Source organism: Suncus etruscus, chromosome X (assembly GCF_024139225.1).
Source record: "Suncus etruscus isolate mSunEtr1 chromosome X, mSunEtr1.pri.cur, whole genome shotgun sequence".
In the NCBI taxonomy this organism is placed as follows: Eukaryota; Metazoa; Chordata; class Mammalia; order Eulipotyphla; family Soricidae; genus Suncus; species Suncus etruscus.
In genome coordinates, this window is record NC_064868.1 from 69,609,347 (window position 1) to 69,630,066 (window position 20,720).

The 20,720-nt window shown below is 39.0% G+C and overlaps 1 protein-coding gene and 1 pseudogene across 1 annotated transcript in view; one reads left to right on the forward strand and one right to left on the reverse strand.

Annotated features, from left to right (window-relative positions):
• Positions 1-20,720, forward strand: part of CSTF2 (cleavage stimulation factor subunit 2) — a 75,901-nt gene that overhangs the window by 33,725 nt on the left and 21,456 nt on the right. Inside the window, exon 12 of the mRNA XM_049766923.1 lies at positions 1,514-1,625. Within this exon, the coding sequence (XP_049622880.1) occupies positions 1,514-1,625 (112 nt within the window). The remainder of the gene's footprint in view (positions 1-1,513; positions 1,626-20,720) is intronic.
• Positions 187-843, reverse strand: LOC125998601 (UPF0687 protein C20orf27-like; annotated as a pseudogene).

A 20,720-nucleotide genomic window follows, 5' to 3' on the forward strand; every position in this document is an offset into this window, starting at 1 on the left:
AGACACCTGGTGAGGAGGACGGGAGAGGCAAGGGGGTGGCACAAATGAAGGCAAAGGTGAGGGACTGAGGGCGAGTTCCAGACACCCCACCCCCGCATCCTGCTCCCTGGTGAGGAGCAAAGAAGCCACAGTGCCAGGCAGCATTCGGGAAGAGGAGGTGGGGCCTTACGGCTGGGGATCCCTGAGATCGCGGGTCGCGGGTGTTAGTCGAAGCCATGCCAGTCTCTGTGCTCTGAGTTGTACTCCAGTTCGGTGCCCACACATTTGATGCTCTCCAGCAGCATGGGCGTCCCATGATGGCGATCCATGACGCGAGCCTGCACCATGACATGCACGCTGGCACTGGCACCTTCCTCGCAGGCCAGAAGCATCACCTTGAGGAGGAGGCGTCCTTGAGGATGTCCTCCTTGTGCCCCGAGTACTCATACTTGATGTTGTAGCCTTCCGGACTGGGCATGATGCTGAGAAGCTTGAGATGCAGACTGGGCATGGGCATGTGCCATATGTCGCTCAGGCTGTGCACTCAGCCTGTGAGGGCAGAGTGGACGTACTCTCGTACCTGTGCAGGATCTTCAGGAAGCCGTACTTGACCAGAAAGCTGCTGTCACTCTCCCGGGTGACCATTACCACTGAGTCAGGCAGCTTCTCATCAAAGTGGACATGGCCCTGAGGGCCTTCCGCATCGTGGCCCGAAGAGAAGCGGATACTCCGGACTCTGGTTTGTTGCTCTTGTTAGCTGTAGCCATGGACGCTCTCCTGGCCACGGGCTGTCACGCTCCCGCCAGACACCACGTTGCATACTCAGCAGTCTCTCATGCTCCAGGGACACCAGCAGGAGCCGTGCTAGGAAGACCCCAAGCCAAGCCAGGCTGGGCCAGGCAGGGACGATGGCTGAGACTGCGAAGATGGCAATGGCAGCAGCCGGGGCTCAATGAGGAAGGAACTCCGCGCCGCAGCCGCGCCACTGCCGCCGCCACCGCCGCCGCCGCCGCCGCCGCCCCACGCCTGCACTTAATCTTTTTTTTTTTAAGTCCCTTTTTTTCTTTTTCATTTTCTAAACTAGATAGTTTTCTTCAGTTATTTTTTTTTAATTTATTTCAGGCACCATTTTTTAAATATTGCTCCATGCACACAACAGTCCAGCATCACACCCTTCACTTCCCTTCATTATTTCAGTATCCCTACTACCATCACCACTGTCCCCCATCCTCATGTAAAATGCTTAGTTCTGTAGATGAGTTGTCTGGTTTGGTAAGGTGTTCTTCAGAATACAGATAAAACTTCACTACACATAAAACTTGCCAGTCTCTTTAGAATGTAATCTTTCTTAGCCATATTCTGTATATCAAGTCTCAATTGTATTGTGTCTTCTGTTAGATAATACTGCTTCCTAAAACATTCATATAAGAAGGATGTTTAGTAGAGGTATCACTTTGAAAAGTTTGTTGAGTTCATAGACTGTATTGCATCTCCACAAAGACAAATATGTATTCTTGTTTTCTCTTTTGATCAGGGTGGATTACATGTCAATGGTGTACCTCCTTTGATGCAAACTGGAGTCCCAGTACCAGGGCAATTGCCAACTGCTGTAACAGGACCTGGTCCTAGTTCCTTAGCTCCTGGAGGTATGTTTTATTTTGAGTTTTGGGTATTTTCCTAAAGTTTTATTGTAGCAAAACTTAATATAAAATATTGCCAACTTACTATATAATATTTTGATATAAAGTTGATATATAGGACCAGAGAACTGGTGCACTTATCCTTTTTTTTGTTTTTTTTTGGGGGGGGGCTCACCCGTTTGATGCTCAGGGGTTATTCCTGGCTAAGTGCTCAGAAATTACCCTGGCTTGAGGAGACCATATGGGATGCCAGGGGAATCGAACCATGGTCCTTCCTTGGCTAGCACTTGCAAAGCAGACACCTTACCTCTAGTGCCACCTTGCCAGTCCCCTTTAGAGCAATTATCTTGCATGTGTAAGGCCCTGGGTTTAATTCTCAGCATTGCATATTTTCTCAGCCATGCATATTGGGAGCAACCCCCAAGTGCTGAGCCATCCAGGAATATGAAAAAAAAAAACCCAACAAAATTAATATGCATTTTTAGGAAGTATATATTCTAGGTGAAGGAAATTATTTGATTTCCTGATTTCCTATACATAATTCCTATATGTCTGATTACAAAAGCAGGGAAAATAATGATAAAGTAGAAAAGTCTAATAAAACTTCCAAATTAATATGGAAAAGATAGAAAAATGGAAACCAGACCAAACCAACAAAATGCTATATGGAGAAAAAGACATCACACTTTCTGCAATAAGTAATAATAAGTATAAAGTAAGATGAAAGGAATAAAATATTGCTGTTATTCCATTAAATATGAATGGAATAAATCACCAATTTAAACCTGGGGCATTCTGATTAGGTACAGAAAGACATAACAAATACATAGCCTCACATTTATTATTATATTCAATAGACATAAATATGTTTCTTAAATATAATCAGACCAAGTAACAGAAGGAAAGAGAAATTTAGAAACCTTAGGATCTTGGGCAATTTGTAGAATATTGCTGTTTTCTTGTAGTTTTTTCTGTCATTCAACAATAACTCTTCCCCTGCATAAATACATGATATGTGTTTATAGTTTCTTACGTAGTTTTATTTATAAAGTATGAAATGGGAAAATAAACCACATAAGGTAAAATAACTACACCCAACTTCCAAAAGAGAGATAGGAATTATACTCACCTTTCAAAAGAGAGAGAGAAAGAAGAAAGTTGACTGTCACAGAGGCAGGTTGGGGAGAGGGGGGAGGAGAGAAGAGAGAGGAAGAGAGAGGAAGAGAGGAGAGAGAAGAGAGAAGAGAGAGATATTGAAACATTGTATGACTGAAGAAAATAGATTTTAACTTAAAAATGACAGGAAGGGACAGAATTATATACGCCAAGTTGGGATGTGGGGGATTACAAAATGAAATGTGTCATTAAATATTTTATGCAGCAACCTTGCTTCTTGATCATTAATCTAGGTTACTTATGGGAAATGATTTGAATATGAATTGTCCTGTTTTGTAGATAGACCAGTCTTTTTTTATTTTTTTTTATTTTTTTAAAACATTATTTAAACACCATGATTACAAGGTGGTTCATAATACAGTTGCATTTTTTCACAGATAAAGTGTTTTATGATTGAGTTACAGTCATTTAGACATTACAGAGCATATTTCCTGCCATCAGTGTCCCAGTTTCCCTCTCATCCACCTTCCTCCAGCTGCCTTTTGGGCAGATATTTTACTTCTCGTCTCTTTTGATACTGTCGTTTGTAATATTGCTACTTAAGGGGTACAATGTATATCACTTTATTCCCTTCCAGCACCCATTTCTTGCCCAGAGCGATCAGTTCCAATCATTACTGTCACCACAGACCTTAACTGCATTAAACACTCTTTGTGGCAAGCTTCCTACTATGGACTGGCCCTCCTGATCCTCATCTCTAGCTCTAACATCTCTGGCTATTATTACCATACTGTCTATTCTTTTTTTTTTCTTTTTTTTGGTTTTTGGGCCACACCCGGCGGTGCTCAGGGGTTACTTCTGGCTTCTGCTCAGAAATAGCTCCTGTCAGGCACGGGGGACCACATGGGACACCAGGATTTAAACCAACCACCTTAGGTCCTGGATCGGCTGCTTGCAAGGCAAACACTGCTGTGCTATCTCTCCAGGCCCCCATCTATTCTTATTCTTCTCAGTTTAACATAGTTCCAAGCATGCTATCACTTGCTTGATCAGTGATGTTTCCTCCTTGAAGATGCCTTTAATTTCAGTGTCATGTAGCGTTCTGCCTACATTTTCATCTATGTGCCTTATGGTTTCAGGCTGATATCAAGGTCTTTAATACATTTTGAATTGGCCTGTGCATGGGGTTAAAGTGAGGTCTGAGTCCACTTCTTGGCACGTAGTTGACCAATTTTCCCAACATCAATTGTTGAAGCTTTTCTTGCTCACCTTTGTATTTCTTATCCCTTTATCAAAGATTCTTTGATTGTATACCAGTGGATCAATCTCAGAACATTCACATCTACTCCACTGATCTGAGGGTCTATCTTTATTCCAATACCATCCTGTTTTAATTACTATTGCTTTATAGTACAATTTAAGGTTGGGGAAAGGGATGCCTTATGTCTTCCTTTCCCCAAGGATTGTTTTAGCTATTTGTGGAAGTTTGTTGTTCCAAATGAACTTCAAGAGTGTTTGATCCACTTCTTTGAAAAATGTCTTGGGTATTCTTATAGGAATTGCATTATATCTCTACAATGCTTTGAGAAGTATTGCCATTTTAATGTTAATTCTCCCAATCCATGATCAGGGTATATGCTTTCATTTCCTTATGTCCTCTTTTATTTCTTGAAGCAGACTTCTAGCTTTCTTTGTATGGGGCTTTCATCTCCTAAGTTAAGTTGACTCCAATGTACTTGGTTTTCTGAGGCAATATTATAAATGAGATTGTTATTTTAATGTCTTTTTTTCTCTTTCATTGTTTGTATTTAGAAAAGTCATGGAATTTTGCATGTTCATTTTGTAGCTTGCCTTTTTACTATACAAATCTATTGTTTCTAGAAGCTTTTTAGTAGAGTTTTTAGCATTTTCTAAGTACAGTATCATAATACCTGCAAGTAGTGAGAGCTTGACTTCTTTTTCTATTTGGTTGCCTTTGATTAACACAGATGCAAATATTTGTCTCAACAAAGATTTTGTCTTAACAAAATACTAGCAGATGAATCCAACAACTGATCATGAAGTTGTTCTACCATGAACAAGTAGAATTCATCCCAGAGATACAAGAATTTTTCTTTTTTTGGTTTCTGGGTCACACCCAGCGGTGCTCAGGGGTTACTCCTAGCTGTCTGCTCAGAAATAGCTCCTGGCAGGCATGGGGGACCATATGGGACACTGGGATTCGAACCAACCACCTTAGGTTCTGGATTGGCTGCTTGCAAGGCAAACATCACTGTGCTATCTCTCCGGGCACTACAAGAATTTTTTAACTTGCACAAGTCAATCAATATAATACATATATAAATAAAAACCATATAATCATGTCAATAGTTGTAGAGAAAGCTTTGACAATGTCTAGCACCAATTCATGATAACTCTCAACAAGATGGGAATTGAGGAAACTTTTCTCAATATAGTCAAGGTCATTTACCCCAAGCCCTATGGCAAACATATTCAGTGGCATAAAACTAAAAGCCTTTTCTCTAATATCTGGCACAAGACCAAGTTGCCTGCCCCTCTCACCTCTTCTATTCAATATAATACTGGAAGTACTTGTAGCAGTCAAGCAAGAAAAGGACATCCAGTTCACTGATTCTGTCCTTAGCATCTGTTACTTTGCTGATGAGGCTTTCCAGTGAGGTTTTCATTTCACACACATGTTTTTCAGCTGATATTTCTGTTTGAAGTATTTTTTTTCTGTTTGAAGTTTTATCTTTTCTACTCTCATATTTTCTTAAGTCTTATGGGATGTCTGTTCCATGGTTTCTTTGAATTTTTTGAGCCTTAACATATCCTCTCTTAAGTCCTAATCAGGTCATATATGTAAGTACTATTGGTTCGGTCTTCCTAACTAGTATCTTCAGTCACAACATGTGTTGGGGTTCTGTGTTGTTTTCCCATTATGATCATTCTGGTGTGGTGCTGGTTTTTTATGTGTTGTTGTAGGACTCTTTGACCAGAAAAAATGTACGGTCACAGAGTGAAGAAGAGTGGCTGAATTCTTGGCTGGGCTCACGTACCTCAGTTCAATTCAAAATGGCCAGAAACCAGTTTCTGATTTGGCAAAGAATGACAGATGCTTTTCATAAATTTCAGTACTTGGGAGATAACTCAAAGGGTCTTGCATGTGAGGTTGAAAGTTTAGGGTGGTCAGGGTGGCACATGGTTCCCTGTATTGCATGTCTCTACCCTCTCTCCACCTCTTCAAGAATTGCTTTGGCACCAAAGCACTGCCAGAGTGGACACACACACACACACAAACACACACACATACACACACACGGTAGAGATTTCAGCAAACTCAGGATATTTGTTTTTCATATAGAGAGTGAAACAGTTTTTATATCTTACACATTTTTCCTTATAAGTATCCAATTATATATATATATTTTTTTTTTTATTTTTTTTTGGTTTTTGGATCACACCCGGTGATGCTCAGAGGTTACTCCTGGCTATGTGCTCAGAAATTGCTCCTGGATTGGGGAACCATATGGGACATTGGGGGATCAAACCATGTTCTGTCCTAGGTTAGTGTGTAGCAAGGCAAATGCCCTACTGCTTATGCCACCACTCCGGTCTCCCAATTATCTTTTGTTTGTGGGCCATACCTGGCAATGTTCATGGGTTACTTCTTTACTCCTTTTAGTGCTCAGTATACCATATGGGATGCTAGGGATAGAACATAGGTCCTGGTCAGCCACATGAAAGGCAAGCACCCTACCTGCTGTACTCTCTCCTGCCCCAAAAGTCTGATTATCTTAAAATGTCACAAGTTATAATATGACTCTACTATAGAAAGCCTATCTTGAATACAGGCGGGGTGGGGAGATGAGGGCATCAGTGACGGGAATGCTGCACTGGTGAAGAGGGGTATTCTTTTTATTTCTGAAACCCAACTACTATCAGGATTGTAATCACAATATTTAAATAAAGATTATTTTTAAAAAATAAACATGAAAACAAAAAAATAAAAATTTCAGAGCAAACATGAGCAAAAATAAAATTTCATAAGTTATATGCCTAACAGAAGAATTCATGTTAGCTCAATATAATGTCTTTTCTGTGGACATCAACTGTATTATATCAGAAAGATAGCAGTGATCTGAGTTATTTTTGTAGTAGCTTTTAAAAATAAGAGATGATAGGACTTCATGAAACATTTTTTGGGAGTTACTATACTCTAGGCTATACTATATTATATGCTATACATACATACACACATATATATACATATATATATATACATACATATATATATATATAAATTTATATTCTACTATATCTCCACTCCTTTCCACTCCTTCTTGTGGGGACACAGTGATGGTCTTGGTTCTCAGATGGAAGGAAAACCCTCAGAGCAGAGAAATTTCTGCATAAGAAAAGAGCAAGGGTCAGAGTTCAAACCTCACTACTTGGACTTCCTAGTCCTTGGCTTTAGACAAATTCTTTAATTTGTGCATTGTAAAGAAGTTAAAGGTTTTTTAAAACCTTGGAAAAATTTTGTACATATTAGTGGCATTGTGTATAAAATATCAGGAGAGTAGATAGCAAGCATGATAATCTTATTTATTTAGATTCTTCTATTTGCCATCTGAGAGGTCTAAATTTAAGATTTAAATTGTTTTTCCACTTCCATATATAATATTTGTCTATGAGAAGTAGGTTTGGAGTTTACTATATAATATGCTTCATAAGGACCTAAAAAAAGCAATGTCTTAGGCCAGTGGCCTGCAAACTGCAGCTCGTGAGTCACATGCGGCTCTTTACACTTTTTTTTCCTAAATTGTTTTTTTAAATGTTTTTAAATTTATTTAAAGAAAATGCATTACATAGTTGGCATAACTTATAGTAATACATTTCAGGAAGACCAAAAGCAACATGTTTTTCTTTAAAAAAAAAAAGAAATTTGAAAGAAAATCTAAAGAACTGGAAAAGAGAGTATCGTTGAAAACTATGACTCACATTGAATTCAATGAAGCACCAGCAGAAAGTTTAGTAAGTTCTTTAGTAAGTTCTTTAAGGATAAGAGTAAAAAAATACAGCAATAACTGTGTAAGAGTGGCAAATGTCTTTTGCATAGGCCCAGCAAATTATGGGTAAATAGAAAAAAAAGCCTTGTCCTAAATACAAAGAAACCTTATCCCTGAAGTTCTCTGGCATAAGACCGACTCTGGACTCCAGGCATACTAGGTTGTCCAATCCCTTAGTCATTTTCAGTGGTGTAATTTTTTTTTCTCACACATTAGCTGTTGTTATTGTCCGGTTTCTGTAGTTAAAGATTCTGGTTTCTGTGTCAGAAGGATTCTGGTTTCTGTGTTTCATCAAAGTCAGGATGTGGAGTGTCCTCCAGTTACACCTCACCCTCAGATGCAGAGCATCCTGCCCTGCAAACAAGTTGCTGCTGTCATTGAGTCATCTGGGTGTCAAGGGAACACTCCTTAAAGTAAAGTCAATGCCAGGATAGCGGTAGGGTCTCCCCTGGTTGGGGTTTGCCTCCTGGTGATGTAGAAAATTGTGGCTGTTTCTGTAGATGGACGATGCTTCAGGGGTTTATGGGCAATGCCAATTCTTTGAAGGCCTGAGCCAATTCATTATGCCAGTGTTCAGGGCATAAGGCCTAACTGCATTCCAACATTTGTGTTCCTATCTCTGTTAGATAGTAACTTGTTTGCATATGTAGTATTTTCCCATTTTAATGTACCTATGCAAAAGAGGAACAATGCCACAATGCCTCTGGGGAGCCAAAGGAACAAGTCCAACTATCCCCTTAAGTTCGTTCTAACATGAATTCTAAAGCAAAAGATGCTTCTACCATAATTCCTTGTTAAACCAGTTTCTTTGTGTTAAATACACAGAAAGAAAGAAAAACAAACTAACAAACAAGCAAACAGAAAACAGTGGGCACATTTGTCACTATATAAAGGGATATGTAGTAAGAGTTATAGCAGTTAAGGGAATACATCTAATACATTTATATATATATATATATATATATATATATATGCATGTCTCTTTTATGTCATTAAAAATAATCGAATGACTACTAACATTTCCATATCAGGAAATGCCTTTGAGTGGAAAATAATCAGACAACTACTATGGTAGCAACCACAGTTACACAGTGAAGGAAGGTGGAGGACAGGATGCTGCTGAGAGTAGATAGGTAGGAATAGAGTACTGGATTATTTGTAGCCTGGGAGTCAATATTTTTCACTTTAGTAGCTGGTTGGCAGCTGGCTTGGGTAAGGATAATAATGGATACATGGATAGCCAAGAACTGAGAGTAAAAATGTTAAATGTGAGGAAATAGGCCATGGCAGTGAGGGAGAAAAGGACTAAAAATGGGCTTTGGGTGATGAGCCAATGCGGTAAGGAAATTATACAACATAGACATTCTGTATATGACAGAGTAAACCCAATGATATCCAAGAAGTTGTCTATACATTAGACAATTAGCGCCCCCGCGTGGTTTCAGAATAGACAAGGGTAGGAAGGAAAGTTGCCTGAAGTCAGCACCAAGGGAGGAAAGAGATCCTTCAAGAGCTGGGAGCCAGGGAGGTGACCGCCCCCACCCAAACCCTCCCTCCGGAGCTGGGTGGGGAAGGGGCGAGCCTGGGGTACCCTTTAAATTCCTTGGCAGTACCCACCTCGCTGCCCGCCCCCAGCATGTGGCTCAGGGGTAGCCCTGGAGCTCTGGAGAAAGGGGGTGGGAAGGTGCTGGGGTGACCCAATCCCCACACCCTTCCCCGGCCTGGTTAAAGAGGCCTTTGGCTTGGCGCGGCCTGCCATCCCCCATGCTGGCAGTCTCTACACTTTTTAATGGGGCTTTTCTGTGTTCCCGGTCGGCCGCTCCAGGAGTCAGGACTCTGCTCCTAGCCTCTGCCATTTTGCCCCCTGTGAGGCTCTCAAAATAAATTTCAATCATGGTTTTGGCGAGATTTGGCTCAGTTAAAAAAAAGGTTGCCCATCACTGTCTTAGGCACAATGCAGTATCCTGTGCAATATGCTAATGACTCAGATGACTCAGATCAAGTTCTCAGTGATTATCCGTTGAATTATTGAATGAATGCTTGCATGAATGAATAGGGTGAGACTGAGGAAAGGGATGGTCCCTAACTAATTAAAAACTTTTATTAATACACCATTATTTACAAAATAGTTCATAATAGAGTTGCATTGTTCCAATACTAATCCAACCATTAAGCCTACTTCCCTCTACCAGTATCCACCAGGTTCCCTCTCACCACCCAGTCAGTCCCTGTGGCAGGCATATAATAAATTTATATTTCATATTACTTGCTTCAACAAAACATAAAGGAACAGAAAATAGAATCATCAGAAAATCAATCAATAAAAGTCAATTTGTGATTGTTATGTGATTTTAAACTATGTTAATAAAGAAATTCAAATCACCTAAAAAATAATACAGAAGGTAATTGTGCAGCATGAGGTGAAAATTTCCCAAATCTGTCTGTATCCTGTTGAGACAAATATACAAATCATCTTTCTGAATGTCACAGCAATATCAAATTGCTATAAAAATTTCCAAGTGACTGCTTTCCATTTCTCTACATACATTCTCATGAATTGTTATCATCTGAAGACCACACTTATTGTGGTAGTAAATAAAAAATATATAATATGGGGCCAGAGAAATAATACTGTGGATAAGGCACTTGCCTTGCATGCTGCCAACCTGGGTTCAATCTCTGGCATCTGGCCCTGCCAATGTGATCTCTGAGCACTCCAAATATGGCCCCAAACCAAGAGAAGATGCATATGACTTTTTAAGTGCATATGCTCATGTGTACACATTTATATATAAAAACTTTGGATAGTAAAATAATAAACTTGACACTTTCCCCCATTGTTTTAGCAGCAAGTTTTGATGTTCCTATCCTATTTCTCTTCACTGTCACTTTTATCTCACCTTTTTGGGGAGGGGAATTCTGGGCTACTCCTGCTAGTTCCCAGGGCCTACTCACAGTGCTGTAGTGCTAACAAAGCATGCTCTCTACCCATTTAATCTGTCTATTTGGCCCCTCCCCTCTCATTTCTTCTTTTGGTTTTGGGGTCACACCCGGCAGCGCTCAGGGGTTACTCCTGCCTCTGAGCTCAGAAATCGCTCCTGGCAGGCATGGGAAACCATATGGGATGTGGAATTCGAACCACCGTCTGTCCTGAATGGCTGCATGCAAGACAAATATCCAGCCATTTTGTTATTTTTCTGGCCCCCACCCCTCTCATTTTTAGTTCTTTTTTTCATCTCAAGCTTAATTGAATATATAGAGGGAGTCATATATTTTACTAGACAATAGACTTTCTATACCAATGATCATGGAATAGCTAAAATAAAATTCTGACCACCTATTTGAAGACAGATTTTAAAATATAGAAATTTTACAGATGATATTCTTTGGAAATCATTGACATAAGAGAATAAAAAAGCTGATACAAAACACTTCACTTGAAAAATAAACGAATCTAGGAAATCCTTGAATTATAAAAAAATAAACATAAAGTATCTGAAAGACAGCAAAAGGTACATTTTATGTCTCCAAAAGTAAAAAATAAGAAAAGCAGTATAGTATTTTAGATAATTGATATTTCAAGGTTTTTGTGATTATATAGCAATGATAACTTAATAAGACTTAAAGATTAAGATTTTTAAGATAACCCTATATAAAAAAATCTGATGAGAAAAACAATCAAGTAGAGACATAGGCAAAGAAAATGATTATGCTCTTCCAATAGCCAACAAACTAAATGTATTTTTATTTAGGTATTGCAAATTAAATAACAATGAGATTTCACTTGATTCCTGGTGGAAGTTTTAAAGAGAAATAAGACATTGGTAGAGAAAGATCCTCATATGTTTCTGATAGGAACGTGAAGTTCTTCAAACATTGCTTTGTTTTGTTTTGGGCCCAAACCCAGCAGTATTTAGGGTACCACTAGCAGTGCATAGGATTCTCTTATGTGCTGGGAATTGATACAAGCCAAGTACTTTATCCCCTGTGCTATCCAGCCCTAAGATTTCTTCCTTTTGAGAAAATTACTTATGGTAAAAATTCATATACACTTGGACCCACCAATTCTACTTCTGGAAATCCATCCCATCCAAATGCATCCTATTTTAATAATATATGAAACTTCATGTCCATAATTCTATCCTTTTCCTTAATTCTTATTTTTATATTGTTTTAATGAATTTTCTGGGGCAATTATGATATAACTAGAAGGAAGCTTTGAAATAATTAATACCTGTAGTTCTCAAACTTCAATATATGTTAGAATCCCTTCAAGAAACTTTTTGGTATTTGGGCCACACCTGATGGTGCTCAGGGGTTACTCCTGTCTCTGCACTCAGAAATTGCTCCTGGCAAGCTCAGAAAACCATATGGATGGCTGGGTTTCCATCCTGGGTTCTTTCCGGGTTGGCTGTGTACAAGGCAAATGCCCTACCACTGTGCTATCTCTGCAGCTCCCTCAAGGAACATTTTTTAATTATAGGGGCCTCAATAGTTCTTGGGAACCATCAGAGCTATATCCAGTGATGTTGAGGATTATAAGATACATGGATCAAGCATCAAACTCAGAGCCTTGGTCTAAGCTATCTTCCTGCATTGTCCAGGATTTATTGAAACATGAATTACTAGTGTATACCCTTAGACTTTCTAATTCAGCAGGTCTGAGGTATACCCCTAAGAATTTGCAGTTCTAACAAGTCTCTGGTGATACTGACATTACTATGTTTGAAAATCATATTATGGTAATTACTATTTTAGAACAAGTTATTAACTTTACATATAAGGAAGCATGGGAATATGTTAATTTCATATTGCACACTGAGACTGAGACTCATAGTACTTAATAGAAGGGGCAGGGGAGATATAAGTTTAAATTCATAGCTCTAATGCCTAAAATATTAGATGAGGAGCTGGTGTGATGATTGGAGATTGGACAGGTATTGCTCAGGGGACCTGAGGATCACTCCAGCCAGTATTTGGTTGGCCAGGCTGTGTAATTTAATGCTAAACCTGAGGATATAGAGTTGCTCAGCCCTACATTACCAGCCATATGGAACACTTGCCGAGTTTCAGATACCTGAGCCATCTTCACAATCAGGGTTATTGATGTTCTAAGATCTTTTGCCTAAAAAAATTATCATTAGTTTGAATTTTTATTGTTTGAAATTTTGTGATTAACAATACTAATACCAATGTTATTGGTTTTTCATGCACATAATTATATTCTTTGCCAGTTTGCTTTATTTTTATTTATATTGATAATTGGCTTAGACTTACTTCACTTATCTGAAGTTCTATTCATTTTGATCCAAATGGCGATTTTTTTCTTTTTTTTAATGACAGAATAATATTTTATTGAGAATATATACCAGAACATTTTGTTTTCTTGAAAGGGTATATTGCATTGTATGTTTAAGATGTCCATTATAGAAAATCAACATGTACTGTATACTACTCAGTATATTCTGTCCTCACCATATATGGAATATTTCAGTTTAAATTATTTTATTTTGTTACATTTTATTTAGAGATAACCTTATTTTATAAGACTGTAAATATTTACATTTGGGGATATAGTGTTAACCACATTATACCACCAAAGTACCAGTGTCCCTCTCACAACCCACTGAAATATTTAAACCCATTTCCTTAACCCCTAACCCCCAGTAACTCTTAATAACTGCATTACTGTGGCTAGAGGCTTATGTATTTTTAAAAAGATTTATCCATTTATTTATTTGTTTTCTGGGGCCACATCCGGCAGTGCTCAGAAATTGCCTTTGGCAGACTTGGGGTCCCAATGTGATACCAGGGATCAAACTCTGGTCCTTCCCTGGTTGACCATGTGCAAGACAAATGACCTACTGCTGTGCTATTGATCCATCCTATGTTTGTTGTTGTTGTTGAACTTTGTCTCTTCCCTTGTTTTGTTTGGGGGGGCAGCCACACCTGGTGACACTCAGGGGTTACTCCTGGTAATATACTCAGAAATCACTCCTGGCTTGGGGGATCATATGAGATGCTGGGGGATCCTAGGTGAGTGCAAGCAAGGCAAACGCCCTACCACTTGTGCCACCGCTCCGGACCCTGACGTACTTTTCTAAGTATGACCCCTCTCCATTTCCCCCTAGATCAGGGGTCTCAAACTCAATTTACCTGGGGGCCGCAGGAGGCAAAGTCGGGGTGATCCTTGAGTGCAAAGTCAGTAGTAAGCCTTGAACATTGGGGGGTGTGACCCAAACAACTAAAACAAAACAAAACAAAACAATAAAAGATTCCTCTAGGGCAGGGCCACAAAATGTTGTACGGAGGGCCGTTTGCGGCCTGCAGGCCACGAGTTTGAGACCCCTGCCCTAGATGTAGCAAAAGTTAAGATTTTCTCTATTCTTGTAACTGAGTAATATTCCAGTGTGTATATATACCATATCTTCATCTATTGGACACTTGGGCATTTCCAAGGTACTGGTTATTATATTTACTGAAAGTATGCCTGTCTTTTCAACTTGATGCCTTTATTTAAATATGTTCCTAGGAATAGAATTGATGAATCATATGGTAGTTCTATTTTTTTGAGAACTCTCCATACTGTTTTTCATAGAGCCTAAACCAGTTTATAGTCCCACAAACAGTGAACAGCTTTTTCGTTTTCTCTACTTCCCTGCCTGTACATCTTGTTTTGGTTTTTAGGCTATTCTCACTGCAATGAAGTGATAACTTATTTTGATTTACATTTCCTGTTGGTCATCTGTATATATTTAGAGAGGTGTCTGTTCACAGATATCTGTTTTCCCTTTCCATACTTCTCTGGGGGATGATTGGGCCACACTTGGTAGTTCTCAGAGCTTACTCCTGATGATGCTCAGGATACCTAATGCTGTGCTGGGGATCAGATCAAGGTAGGCCGCATGTGGGCTAGAGCCATAGCACAGTGGATAGGGTGTTTGCCTTGCACATTGCCAACATGGGATTGACCTGGGTTTGATCCTTAGCATTCCATATGGTCCCCTGAGCCAGGAGTAACCCTGGAGTGCTACCAGGTATGCCCCCCCAGAAGAAAAGATAGTCCACATGAAATCCCTATACTGTATATCTCCATAAATAATTTATATCTTTTTTTTACCAACAGTTGTCTGTAGCCTTTTTTTTGGACCACACCCACTGACGCTCAGGGGTTACTCCTGGCTATGCGCTCAGAAATCGCTCCTGGCTTGTGGGATCATATGGGATGCCGGGGGATTGAACCGCTGTCTGTCCTAGCCTAGCACAGGCAAAGCAGATGCCTTACTGCTTGCGCCACTTCTCTGGCCCCAATGTCTGTAGATGCTTCGGGCATCTTGCGTCTCAGCAACTCTACTGGGGAAATATTCTTCACAAGATGAAAGTGGGTGATCATGGGTGGTCGGGTAGAATAATGTTAAAGAAAATCAGACCACATGAAAATGTGGGGTCAACACACTTCTGGCAGGCATGTGACAAATTTAATTTTTAAGCAGGGAATTTTTATAAGGGGTAAAGCAAGTCATAGGTATTGAAAATAATGTTTACAGTTACAAATCAGAGTTAAACAGTAAACAATACATTAAGCTATGGGTCTGAGCTATAAGAATTCTGAGTTACAAAGGAGAAGGTCATAACTCAAGGCAGCTATAGCAACTAACTTCAGATGCAAAATAAGGGATTATTAAGAAGTAGAAAAAAATCTAGGAGCACAATCTTTACTGGGATGGGTTCTATTATTTTAGAGGTCTAGTGAAAAAAAGAGCTAAATCCACTAAGGTGTAGTTCTCATTTTCTGGGAAGAGTCATTAAATAGCCCAGGATCTGCATTCTGGCTATGCCTTTGATTACCAGAAACTGAGGCTGCAAGGACATATTTGAAAAAGAAAAAGAAAATAATTGTCTTTGATTTTGGTGCTAAATATTATTTAGAAAAGGGGTTCTCAATAATTTTTGGTGCTGGAATTTCTGAGCCAAAGAATTTGTTTGAGACCATATTTTGGCCTGTGATTTTACAAGGAAGAGATAGCCAAATATGACAAATATGACAGAAAATATAATGTTGATAACATGGCATGAATTTCAAAAATATTTCTTTGGAAATTCCTCAACTTTCCACGCAGGGTTGAAGAAGCATCCACAGTAGGCCTTTTGAGGAACCCCGTGGGAGTTTTCTCAGTTCTCCACACCAGGGAAATCTGTGGATACATCTGGTGGCCGGCTCCTGAGTACCCTTTAAATGGAGATGTCAATGCTTGATGTGGCATGTGGACTTTTTGATTGGTTCCATGTGGGCTTTATTTTTTACTTTTTATTTTCTTTGGTTTTTGTGTCACACCCGGCAGTGCTCAGGGGTTACTTCTGCCTTTGTGTTCAGAAATCGCTCCTGGCAGGCTCGGGGGACCATATGGGATGCCGGGATTCGAACCACCAACCTTCTGCATGAAAGGCAAACACCTTTCCTCCATGCTATCTCTCTAACCTCCCATGTGGGCTTTATAAATAATGCTGTTGCTATGAACATTAATGTACAGATAACCTCTCAAAGTGTTTCTGTGCCGTTAGATACATACCTAGACAGTATTTCGGAATCATTTTACACCTTCATCTACTTAATAATGAATTTCCAGGGCCAGAGCAATAAATATAGCATTTAGGGTATTTGCCTTGCATGAGTCTAGACCTAAACTTGATCCCTTGCATCCCATTTGGTCCCCCAAGTCTACCTGTAATGAATCCTGAGCTAAGAGCCAGGTATAATTCCTGATCACTGCCAGGTGTGCCCCCCAAAATAAAAGATTAAAATTTATTTCATAAGACAGGGATTTTCATACCATTTTTACAATGACTGTAGCAATTACACTCCCAAGTTTGTATAATTGTTCTCCAAATCCTTTCTACCATACAAGTTGTATGAAATATTTTTGATGTAGGCTTATCTCAAAGATTTCTCACTGAGCTTTTGTTTTCATTGTTCATCTATTGTTAATTTGATTTAGGGGCTGTAAATAATTCTTCACTCCACAATCCCAAGGTGAGGGGGAAGCAGGTTTGGAACAGGACCACAGCAGGAAATAATCCAAACCAAGCTGGAGCAAAAGGAAACCTGGATCTGGAGACCTTTTCACCACATGAAAGAGAGCAAAAGGCCCACCAGGACCATAGTTTTATTGGGAAAATAGAATCAACCCCTATGAGTTAAGAATAGATTGGGAGTAGTGAGCCTATCCAGAGGTTCTTCCCGCTGAGGTGGATTTTTAATATATGAAAAGGAAGCCATAGTTGTATGCGAAATGAAGTCTGATAAGTCATATCGATTAAGGTAAAGACTGATTATTCCAACAAAGGTCCACTCCTGTTACAGTGTAAAGAGGTTTTTGATTTAAGGAACCATGTGGTATCAGGAATGAAACCCAGGCTTCCCACAAGAAAACTGCATTAGCCTTTTGAGTATCTTACTGACCTCTTTCATTGTGATTTTGGTATGTGTTTTCCTAAGTGATATTGAGTATATTTTCTTTACTTTTTAAAATAAAATTTTAATTGAATCACCATTAGATACACAGTTATGAAGTTGGTCATGATTAAGTTCATGATTTCATACAATGAACAACATCCCTCACTTTAAAAGTGCACATTTCCTACCACCACTTTTCCTCTTGTCTTCCCCCTTAACTGCTGCTATGGCAGACATTTTCCTTCTATCTTTTTCTCTCTATCTTTCTCTCAGGCGCACACATGCTCTCTTCCTTTTTTCCATTTAGACACTAGTTTTCAATATGTTACTGAATGCGCATTACACGTATCACTTTACCACTTTTCAGAACCCAATTCTTTTCCATAGCCATCATTTTTAACTAATTGTCATAGGTCTCTGCTCTAACTGCTCTCTCCGTACTCTGTGGCAATCTTCCTGCCATGGTCCAGTCTTTTGGGCCCTTATACTATTGTCCTTAGTTATTATTATTATTATTATTATTATTATTATTATTATCATATTTATCTCACAGATGAGTGCCATCATTCTATGTCTATGCCTATCTTTCTGATTCATTGCTGCAAAAAAGTCAAATTGAAATAAGTTAAAGACCTTTATATCAGGGGCCAGAGAGATAGCACAGCAGTGGTTGCCCTGCAAGCAGCCGATCCAGGACCAAAGGTGGTTGGTTCGAATCCTGACGTCCCATATGGTCCCCTGTGCCTGCCAGGAGCTATTTCTGAGCAGATAGCCAGGAGTAACCCCTGAGCACTGCCGGGTGTGGCCCAAAAACCAAAAAATAAAAGACCTTTATATCAGACTATAAGGTTTGTAGAGGAAAACAGGTAGAACTCTTCATGACATTGAAGTTAGTGGCATCTTAAAGTATGAAACATCACTGATCAAGTAAGTGGAAGCAAAGATAAGCAAATGGGACTACATTAAACTAGAAACTTCTGTATCTCAAAGGAAATGGTTATCATAATACAGACTGCCCATGACTGAAGAAACTGTTCACCCAGTATCCATCTGATGAGCATATTTTCATCTGTCTATAGGCCAATTTTGTTTGGAGAAGAGTTTTTCATATTTTTGCCAAACTTTTTATCTTGTTTCTTTTTCTTTTTTGCCTATGTTTGAAATTGGATTGCTTGCCTTTTTATTTGTGAAGTTCTGCACTTTATTTGGTTTGAATAGCAACCTTTTGTCTGATATATGGTGTGTCAGTTATCTTCTAGCAATTACGAGTTTGCCCTTTTGTGTTAGTTTCTTTACTGGTGTAGATGCTTTTTAATTTGATGTAGTTTCAGTTCTGTATTCATTCATTTGCCTTACTATTGGGATTGAGTACATATTTCTGATGGTGTTGAGGTCTTGCAGGGGTCCTCAAACTTTTTAAACAGGGGGCCAGTTCACTGTCCCTCAGACCATTGGAGGGTTTGACTATAGTAAAAACAAAACTTATGAACGAATTCTTATGCACACTGTATATATCTTATTTTGCAATGAAGAAACAAAATAGATACAAATACAATATGTGGCCCGCGGGCCATAGTTTGAGGACCACTGTCTTAGAGTGTATTTTCTATCTTTTCATCTTTATATATGGTTTGGGTCTATATTATCCCATTTTGAGTTAATTTTTGTGTATGGTAGCAAATGGTAATCTGGGTTTCTTGTTTCGTTTTTCCTATTCTTTTGACCTATTGTGCGAGCCATTCAGGCAGTTCTGGGGACCCACTCACTCACACAAAATAGTCCTGACCACCAGAGTCATAAGCAATGTTCTAGGGACAACACTTAGTTCTTAGCTGAAATCCAGATTCACCTCAATTATATCCCTAGCCCTTCAGTTCTATCTTTGGCTTTCCAATTTTCCTAACATTATTTACTCAAGAGGGTTTCCTTGCACATTGCAGACTCTACTCCTTTCTCATAGATTAGAGATCATAAGTGTTTGTGTTTACATACATTGTTACATTGGTTTGTTTGCCTGTTTCTTTTCCAGTGCCCAACTTTAATTATTATTGCTTTGTAGTATAGTTTGAAATCAAGGGAACATGATTACATATATATTACATATATATAGTATTATTACTTTATTTAAATACTGTGGTTACAAGATTGTTTATAATATGGCTATGTTCTTTTTCACAGATAGGAATTTGTTCATGATTTCGTTCAAACAATGTACAACACCCTTCTCCAGTGCATATTTCCTACCACTATTGTCCCCAGTTTCCTTTCCACCCTTCCCCCCTGCCTGCCTTTGGAACAAACAATTTTCTTCTCTTTCTCTCTTTCTTTCTCTCTCCCTCCCTTTTTTCCCTTTTTAGGTATTGGCTTGCATTATTGTTACTGTAAGGGTATCCTGCCTATTACTTTATCTCCAATCCTGAGTGTTCATTTCCAACTATCATTATCATAGTGATCCCTTCTCTTTCCTAACTGCAATAATGTGGCAAGTTTCCTACCATGGACTGACCCTCTTAGCCCTTTTCTCTGTTGTCTATGCTCTCTTTTTTATATCCCAGAAATGAGTGTGATCATTCTATATCCATGGATAGTCTTTGCATTCTAGTCACCATTTTATTTAACGTGCAGAAGCGTAATAGATTAATGTAGTACCATTTGTTTATCTTTGCTTTTACTTGCTTGGACAGTGATGTGTTTGTCCTTTAATATGCCTTTAGCTTCAGTGTCATAGAGAGTTGTGCCTATGTTTTCCAGTATGTATCTATGGTTTCAGAACATATATCAAAGTCTTTACTCCATTTTGATTTGTGTTTTTTGCACTGCATTAAAAAGAGAACTGAATTCATTTTTTTGCATGTGGTTGACCAGTTTTCCCAGTACCACTTGTTAAGGCCTTTCTTCCTCCACTTGAAAATTTACTCAGAAATTGCAGTTTTGAAAGAAAAGTACATTAAGCAGGACAAAGAACCTTTTTGGTTTACAGATAAAATTGACTTTGAATCTAAGTCAGATAATTATAAATATATTTTCATCTGTATACATGTTCCAGACATTTAAGAGTTTTTCATAACATGTCAATTTTTTCTTTTTGGTAAAGATCTTATGTGTTGTGGGACATCTAGTATGTTTCCAAGCTTCTCATTAAATGCTAATTATGCCCTCACTGATCTTTGTTCATAATGAAAACAGTATGTCCAGACAAATTTAAAGTACCTAAATAACAGTACTTTTTTTTTTTTTTGGTTTTTTTTTGGGCCACACCCAGTGGTGCTCAGAGGTTACTCCTGGCTGTCTGCTCAGAAATAGCTCCTGGCAGGCACGGGGGACCATATGGGACACCGGGATTCGAACCAACCACCTTTGGTCCGGGATCGGCTGCTTGCAAGGCAAACACCACTGTACTATCTCTCCGGGCCCTAAATAACAGTACTTTTTTGTGAAAGGATTATATAAGTATTCCGATTT